Consider the following 8938-nt stretch of genomic DNA (forward strand, 5'->3'; position numbering starts at 1 on the left):
TGTTTCTGAAAAAAAAAAAATCTAGTGTTTGAATTATTGGAGAATGAAAAGAGTTGAAAATTAAATGGACTTAAAAAATTTTTTGGGCTATTTGAGCTCAAGCGAGGAGAAACTTGTTTAATTTAAAGAAAATAAACATAACGATTATTTTTTTTCTTATGATAAAAGATTTATGGGCTGGATTAATTAGTATTTGTTAATCGCTCATTTCACCCAGTTATAATTCAAAATTTTTTTTGCCGCCAGTGTGACCATTGGTCCCTTCCCCTTTTAAAGGTCAACATGACCGTTAGTTCCTTCTGCATTTAAAGGTGGTGATGACGCGCGTGGCATGAGAAAAATCTTAACGCGCAAGGTACCGCCGTCTATCTATCTATAAATAGTTTTTAAAGACTGAAGAAAAAATATTGGTTCCTCGGTTATTTACTTATAACGTTTAATTTGGGGTTTATAAAAGGGTTAGAGTTAGGGTTTGAAGAAACAGGAAAAAGATTTAGGGTTTGTAAAAGCGTTACGGTTAGGGTTTGAAGAAAGAGGAAAAAAAGGTAAAGCAAGACGAGGCAAAAGAAGCCATGAAATTTTCAGTCTTTCTTAATTGGTAATCGTTTTTTTCTCTATTGATCTTCCACTTTATTTTTGTAGCGTTTTACAATTCTTTTTTAAATGGAAACTGTCTTTTACAATTTCCATTTTTTATTTTCAGTAAAGAAAGAGTCGCGAACACATATCTATGTTTTATTGGAGCATTAATTTTTTTTTTTTTACTGTCATTTTCATTTCGCTTATAATACATCTATATTTTGTTTTATTGGAGCATTATTTTCAGTAAAGAAAGCGTATGCCGTGACGCTTGCTAGCCTAAATGTATTTTTTTTTTTTTTGCCTTGTCTCATTCACAACATTTTTTTTCACCTTTTCCTAATGATCCTACCGTGTCATACTTTTTCACCGACTTTTTTTCAGACTATACATATACGTAAGTAACCATGCATCCAAAATGTAGCAACCCAGTGTTCTGCATCAGAATCTATCTTGGGTTCCTTGAATTTCTTCTCATAGTTTTACTACCTAAAGACTTTCGACTATGGCACCACTGTCCTGTCCCTATCCTACAGGTATCAATCTTAGTTCATCTCATTATTGTTCTGTTTGGTTGCAGGGAGATGAAACTTGAAAGACAAGTATGAGCTTTTGGATTTTATATTGCTTCAAAATCGAAGTTTAATGTTTTGCAGTTCCACTGAGACTTTTGCTTCATATACTTTTTTTTTTGTTCGAATGGGGACGATTGTTGAAACTTGAATCTTTAATCTCATTTTCATTTTATGGTTTACAGAGTTGGTTCTGTAACATCAGAGATTAAAATGGTTTTGTGTTCCTTTATTCCTGGAATTGGTTTTAGTTGCAAGTTAACCTCTTTTGGCTTTGTTAGATTCAAATCTTGGTTATAAATTTAACTTTTTGTCTGTATTATTTGTATGGAGATGTCCGTGATTATCATTTGCTGCAATTTTGTTTAATGTTGAAGCATGAATATGGGTTGTTCTCAATGCAGATAGGACATTGTGTTGAAGAGCAAAGATTGTGCTGTGTTTTAGTAAGTCATTAACTAGGTATAAAATTTCCTTTTACACATCTCTCTTGTGAAGGAGAAGATGAGTTCAGTAAATATCTAATCAATTTTGTGTCTATAAGGGCGGTGGCTAGTGATGGCATTTGAACCCTTCGTTTGGAATTGTCAACCAGTGGAAAATGCGGCTTGGACAAAAGTGGTTGATGGTGCTTGTGGTGCATACACACCTTGTGCTATCAATTCTGTGGTGATTTCCATTTCTCACTTGGTTCCTTTGGGCCTCTGCTGTTATCATATATGGTTGATTAAGAAGAATTCCAAAGTCCAGATGTTTACTTTGAGGTCAAAATGCTACAATTATATGCTTGGTTTGTTGGATGGTTATTCTACCATCGAGCCATTACTAAGGTTGTTGATGGATATTTTGATCTTTAATTTGAATGGAGAGACTGGTCTTGCTCACTATGAGGTAACTTTCTGTTACAACTAGTAGTTGACTCCCTTCTTATTCCTTGCCTCAGGAAAATTTTATAGGTACTGGTTTAAAATGAGGTTCTGCATTTTAAGTTAAAATATTGTGGAACTATTATGGCTATAAAAACAGACCACTTGTTTTGTTAGGCTGAATTTATTTGCTTGTTTCATCCATTTTACTTCCTTTGTCGGTTCCAGGTGATGGTTAGATTTTACCATAAGTTCTGGCAATTTCATTTTGTTATCAGCTGTTTGCTGCAACATAACAACTTGCTTAAACTTGTAGATGCTTTATAATTTACTTTCTTGCAGGCAACTTCTTTGATCATTGAGGCTACAGCTTGGTGCTCTGTGCTTATTATGATAGGACTGGAAGCAAAAAGTTACATCAGGGAGTTTCGGTGGTATGTGCGTTTTGGGGTATTTATGGTCGGGGATGCTGTGCTTCTCAATCTCATTCTACCAGTGAAGGATTTGTACAGTAGGTTAGATTCCTCCCATTCCTCAATTTAGTTCGTTTACCATAAGCCTCTTAAAAAATAAAATTCTATGAACATTTTTTTTTTGGGGGGGGGGGTTGGGGGGGAGTTAGTGTTGTAATATGAGCTAATTATTTATGATTTGTGATCCTTTTCTCATATACATGTTCTTTTATAAGCCTCACCTCATCCCATGAATATTATTGGATCATTTAGTAAATGTTTGTTTATAAATCTCTAAGCAAAAATATCTTACTGGTTTTGGAAGAGTCATATATTAGGGTGAAGCATAGTTATCCTTTTTTTTTCTTTCATTATCACACACCATTATTTGTAGAAGAGCCCACCATCAGCAGTAATGACTCTTTTAACTGCTAAAATTATGTAATAAAGAAATTTGACCATAGAAAACTATTTTGGATTAGATAGACACTTTCATACATTTGTGAACGATTGATTAGTTGGAGATGTGGACTTATATCCTTGAAGGGAAAAGACTTTTCTCAAGCTTTTTCATTCTTATTTTTTTTGCCCCCTGAGTTTATAGAATCTAGTCCATTTACATGGGTCAACAGTACAGTCACACTGACAAGTTTATTTGCTCATGCAGCTATGTGTTGTATTTGAGCATCAGCTTGGTTTTCTGTTAGGTTTGTTGTGTATATTTGCCTTTTATCGTACTCATTTTTCCTATATCTTTATAAAAGTAGTCTTTACCTGCTTTTATATTTTCCTTGGTGTCATATTGGCTGTCCTAATCTTATGTAGCTGCTTGAAATCTGGCTAAAAGTGTGTCATTAGCAAATTGTGTTGTACAAAAAAATTAACGAAAGTTATAAAGGGACATAACTCTCTCTCCTTTTCACAATCTTCCTACTACCCATGCCCTCTGGAAATATTAGCATCACCTCTTTTTCCAAATATTCATTACATTGGCCACTTACATATCTGCTTTTAGTTGACATGACTTAACATCATTTTAGGTTTACATGACTTAGCATCATTTTAGCCCACCTCCTCCCTTTTTTGGTTTAAAACTTAAAAGTTAGCATTCTTCTCACTTTCATTGATTGACAAAAATATGCTAGGTCTTGAAACCAAAGTGGAGAAAAAATTTAAGCCTGATTTAAGTACCATGACTAGTTTTTTGTCTAGAATGTTGCTAGACCATTGAGGCCATTATAATTTCTTGGAATTTGATGTAACTAAATTCAAGCTTCTGGTCAAATGTTAATACTTAATAGGACAGTCTAAAATTAAATCTTTTGGGACAGAAAAACCTGGACAGTTCTTTGACTTAGCTTGTTAATGCTTTTGTCTTCAAGTCATTTTAAGTCAGTTTCATTTATTTGTGCTTATTTTCTGATGTAGGTTTTATTTGGGATTCTTCTAGTTGTTTATGTTCGTAACCTCCATCCGTCTCCTGGGTATGTTTTGATACAAAATGAGTCTCTTGATGATGAAGAATATGAACCACTTCCTGAAGGAGAGCAAATATGTCCCGAAAGGCATGCCAGCATTATTTCAAGTAAGTACTCTGATTGATTGATTATGATACCACAAGTTTGAAAAGTTCAAATGGTTGCAGGTTGCTAGTTATTTTTAGAAAAGCAGCATTTTGATGTAACTATAACAGGGTAATTACTTGGATAGACTGTGAATAAGGACTGATGTTATAGCAATATATGCAAGTCTTGGGATTGGGATGTTTACATTTTGAAAAGAATATACGACTGTACGTATGTGAGTTTGAAAAGTTCAAATTGCTGCAGGTTTGCTAGTTATTTGTAGAAATACCATTTCGATGGAACTATATCTAGGTAATGACTTGGCTAGACTGTGAATAAGTAACTTTGTTATTGTAAAATGTGCAAGTCTTGGATGTTCTACATTGTGAAAAGAATATATATCCTCGGTCTATGTTGCTTGGACTCAAGAGGAAATGTCAGACATGGGTATGTGTTCAACATAGGTACATTCAATTTTTTTCTAGAACTTCCCTAATATTTGGAGGGTTGAAATCTCAATGCCCCTTACCCATGTCCACTTTGAAGTGTCAGGATACATGTTTAACAAGGGTACTTTGGGAAAATTGAAGTCAGAGCAACATAGCCCTTGAATTTATTTTATTTATTTATTTATTTGCTTTTGGGTTCTTTCACCTATGTAATTTATTCTTGCCCATCCTCCCCCCTTTTTTCTCTGCAAAGGGCCATTTAGTAAGATATGGTCAGTGGGGATGCACTAGGAAAGACAGTTTGGACTGTTCTACCAAATTTAAACATTTTCTATTATTTTGCAAAGATCAGTTTTGGACTAATTGTTGGTAAGTGATGCGTTACTATGAACTTGTGAGCTTCTAATTAAAAGTTTGTTGCAATATGCTATGGCAGAAATATCTTTCGGATGGATTAATCCACTCATGTGGCAAGGGTATAGAAGACCTCTCACTGAAAGGGATGTTTGGAAGTTAGATAAATGGGATCAGTCTGAAACATTGATTCAGAAGTTGGCATTCTGTTGCTTCCCTTGGATTTGCTTCCACATGAAAATTCATATGGTCACTCAACGATAGCAATTTCTACCTTTGCAGGTTCATTAGATGTTGGGCCAAAGAAACTCAAAGATCTAAGACATGGCTTTTGAGAGCATTGAATAGTAGCCTGGGAGGAAGGTTAGTTAGCTATGTGGTTACATTTTTTCTCTTCCTTTATAATTAGTGGTGATATGCATCCTGAAGAATTTCTTTGCTAAGTGTAGATGTCATCTTGTCCTAATTATCTTAACTCTCTTTTTTTGATAAATGAGTCATGCAGGTTTTGGTTGGGAGGTATTTTTAAGGTGATCAGGGCTGCCAAAATAATTATTGTGATGTGAGTATGTTTGTTGAGCTAGCTCTCAGACAATTAAAATAAATAAAAGAGTAAAATGGTCAAATAACAGGCATAAATGATCATAGACTTGTAATTTAAGACTTCTTATTTGTTGATTATATAAAATATGAGCATGTAGCTATGCTCATGGAAGAAATTTTTTCTAATTTAATGTAATCATGATAACTATATTACCATAGCTCTACTTGCTCCATATTGTCATGTTACCAAAGCTCAATTTGCTGGCAGTGGCTTGCAAAGGCACTGGGTTGTTCAACCAACTTATTTCAGTAAAGATGCCAATAATCTGCTGACATGTTGAGAATGTATTCTGGAAATCAACATAGAGTTTTATTTTTTTTTTTTTATGTTGAAAGGAAAAGATTTACTGAATTCTGTGGTCAGACTAATCTGGATTAATTTAAATTATTACATAAACTTCAACCAGGTTCAGCAAGAGATATAACATTGGCATGCATAAGATTAATGGAATTGAAGGTGGCAGTTAAAGTAAAATCAGGTGCTTGTGTAAACAGTCTATTGAACTCCATGTCTGTTAAGTTTGTTATGATGTCTTAAGCAAAATTACTTTTAATGCATATAACCATCTGTAATTGAAACAACATATATTTTGTATATATTATATAAAACAAGAGAAGGTGAAGTGTTGATGAAATAATTCTGCTTCATCCTTGTCAAGGTTTTGGAGGGTGGGGAGAATTTCAGTGTTGGGCAGAGACAATTATTGTGTCTTGCTCAAGCATTGCTGCGAAGGTCAAAGATTCTTGTTCTTGATGAAGCAACTGCAGCAGTTGATGTTAAGACTGATGCTTTTATCCAGTAAACCATTCGTGAAGAATTCAAATTCGCACAATGCTAATTATAGCTCACAGAATAAATACCATCATTGACTGTGACCGGATTCTTGTGCTTGATGTCGGTCAGGTGTGCCTTCTCGCTTATTGATATTCTTGGATATTTCTGTGTCTTTTTTTTTTGCTTTCTGCAAATTTTCCAAATTTAGTAGACATCTTGTAGCTATGATATCCATAAGGCAAGATTGACTCTTTTCCAGGAATGGCTTGGTAAATTCTTGCTTAATATATGAAGACTTTTTCTATGCTATGATTAAGTGTTCTTTTTTTCAATTGGGAAAATAGAAGATACTCATTAGTGGTGACTAGCTAACTTCTGATGCTGCTCTTTCAGGTTCTAGAGCACAATACTCTAGAGGAACTGCTAGCTAATGAAGAAAGCACATTCTCTAAAATGGTTCAAAGCACACAGCCTGCTAATGCAGATAGATAACTTCTGATGCTGCTCTTTCAGGTTCTAGAGCACAATACTCTAGAGGAACTGCTAGCTAATGAAGAAAGCACATTCTCTGAAATGGTTCAAAGCACACGGCCCGCTAATGCAGAATAGTACGTAGCTTAGTTTTTGGAGGTGAGGAGAATAGGTTGAGTATAGAACATGCCACGGGGTTCGATGGTCAGATGAGATGGCAGGCATCATCCCGCTGGGCTGCTGCTGCACAGTTTGCCCTAGCTGTTAGCCTCACTTCTTCACAGAATGACCTTCTAAGGTTTGATATTGGAGAAGATATGAGCAATATCGTCCAGAAAACTGAAGATGCGGTCACAACACAGCAGGGTGTTTTGGAGGGAAAGCATGATGAAGTTATAGATGATATGCTTCACCAGCACCAAGTTCGCAGAGATGGATGGTGGTCAGCTTTTTACAGAATAATTGAAGGTACGCATGTAGTAATTTCTTATACACGTAAACTCCTAACAAAATCACAAATCAGACAAGTTAGCATAAGCTTGTGTATCTTGGTGGTGCATACCTTCTTTTTATGTTGTCAGTGATATTTAGTTTACTTGATTATTGGATGACAGACGGGATTAAAAAGGCACATGATTATTGGATAACTTAATTTCTCAGCATTACAGAAATTAGTAGTGGTAGCCAAAATCTCTGACAATTGATAGATAGCCCACATCTTTTGAATCCAGGAGAACAGTAGAATATACTGCTCCTTTTCAAAATGGATGTTCCTAGTGATTTAAATGTTCTTTTCACTGTTGTTCTAGCAAATACTATATTTTGAAAAGGAATAGTATGACTCCCCTACGGTCTCCTGTGGAAGAATGGCTCCCTCAACTACAAAAATGTGAAACAATAATATCGTTCACCAGTACGCAAAACACTACCCAGACAATAGTAATCATAGCATGGGTCCAATCCTAATGCGTACTGGAATAAAGTTTTGTTTTATTCATGGTCAATGATTGATTGATTCTCTGTTTCAGGTCTTGCTGCAATGAGCAGGTTAGCTCAACATAACAGGCTCAACATAACAGGCTCAACAATCAGAGTTCTACTCCGAAGCCAGATCCATAGATTGGGATGATATTGAAATATAAGCAGATAACTAGAGGTAAATATTTTAATAAAAGATTGGAGCGGACAGCTGCATCTTGATGAGCCCGATAGTAAAATGTCAATTTTATAATGTCTGATATTCCAAATGGGGAGGAAAGGAACTCAATTGCCGTGCCACGTAATTTTAAACGAGCATGTGGCTCCTTGATTGATTTGGTGTTGTGACTCAATTATGTGATTCTAAATAAGTTTATTGGAATTCGAAACAAAGCCTGCAGCCCTGCACCTGAATGAACCATGACAATTCATTTTTGGTGGTGGGACTTTGGATTTTCCTCTCACGAAATACATGATTATTTGTTGGGGGCTGTATGGCTGTGTTGTACGATGAACAACAATGAATCAAATGGCATCAAACATCGAATTAATGGCTTGATGAGGAAAGTACCCCATATTAGCCGCTTCATTGTAGCATTTAACTGTTATCCGCATTAGAAGTCGACTGATCAACCATCAAAAAACTTGAAATAGGATTCTTTTGTCGTGCACCGCCAAGATCATCATCGCTAGCAGTGATGGATGAAAGTGACAATTCCCTGCACATGGTTTTGTTTCCATATCGTTAATTTCTACCCTCATTCCTCAAACATGTACGATGTCAACTGTCAAATCAAATATATTTTAACACTTAACAGAAAGAAGAGGAGCATTTCCACAGAAAGTGATAATCAACAGAACCAGTCTTATGATAATTCAGTGAAGTAGAAAAACAACATTCTATCGGAATTTTTCATGACACTTTTTGGTCAAATTTCCATTTAATGTTTTGCAGTGTGAAATTATACAAGCTAATATAATCAAAACTTCACTGATTAAAAACATTTATCTTTCTCTAAAGTTGCAAAACATGTATGCCTTCTCAATTTATGTTGAAGTGGTATGAAATTAATCCTTTGTTTACATTGGAGTTGCTAGTTTCTTTCTTAATGAGAATGTACATTGAATTTGATTGGTTGAACCTTGATCCAGGCCCTTGGGGTGTTATGTGAAGCTCAATATTTTCAGAATGTCATGCGTGTTGGATTTCGGCTGAGATCTACTTTGGTAAACTTGTCTTTATCTTGGAAACAATTTATTTCATTCAGTTTTGC

The 8938-nt window shown here is 35.2% G+C and overlaps 1 protein-coding gene across 16 annotated transcripts; it reads left to right on the forward strand.

The window, feature by feature from the left end:
* The first annotated feature begins 406 nt into the window (after positions 1–406).
* On the forward strand, positions 407–8220 carry LOC111308552 (ABC transporter C family member 12-like). 16 transcript variants are annotated; one of them, XR_016327795.1, is made up of 12 exons: positions 407–598; positions 964–1115; positions 1556–1613; positions 1696–2042; positions 2360–2532; positions 3898–4054; positions 4920–5034; positions 5120–5200; positions 5343–5399; positions 6100–6344; positions 6609–7154; positions 7715–8220. XR_016327795.1 is itself a non-coding variant. In XM_089743955.1 (7 exons), exons 4-6 carry the CDS (start codon positions 1710–1712, stop codon positions 3174–3176), a joined length of 546 nt encoding a protein of 181 aa, XP_089600081.1. In that variant the 5' UTR covers positions 458–598; positions 964–1115; positions 1556–1613; positions 1696–1709; the 3' UTR covers positions 3898–4021. The 16 variants fall into 16 exon arrangements, 7 of the variants coding, with proteins under 7 accessions (XP_089600081.1, XP_089600083.1, XP_089600090.1 ...); XR_016327794.1 differs by adding an exon at positions 5848–5919 and having other exon boundaries at positions 411–598; positions 4920–5200; XR_016327798.1 differs by having other exon boundaries at positions 418–598; positions 1556–1597.
* The last annotated feature ends 718 nt before the right edge of the window (positions 8221–8938 follow it).

Source organism: Durio zibethinus, chromosome 2 (genome assembly GCF_047325235.1).
Source record: "Durio zibethinus cultivar Kanyao isolate XHJ-2024 chromosome 2, ASM4732523v1, whole genome shotgun sequence".
NCBI classification, from domain to species: Eukaryota; Viridiplantae; Streptophyta; class Magnoliopsida; order Malvales; family Malvaceae; genus Durio; species Durio zibethinus.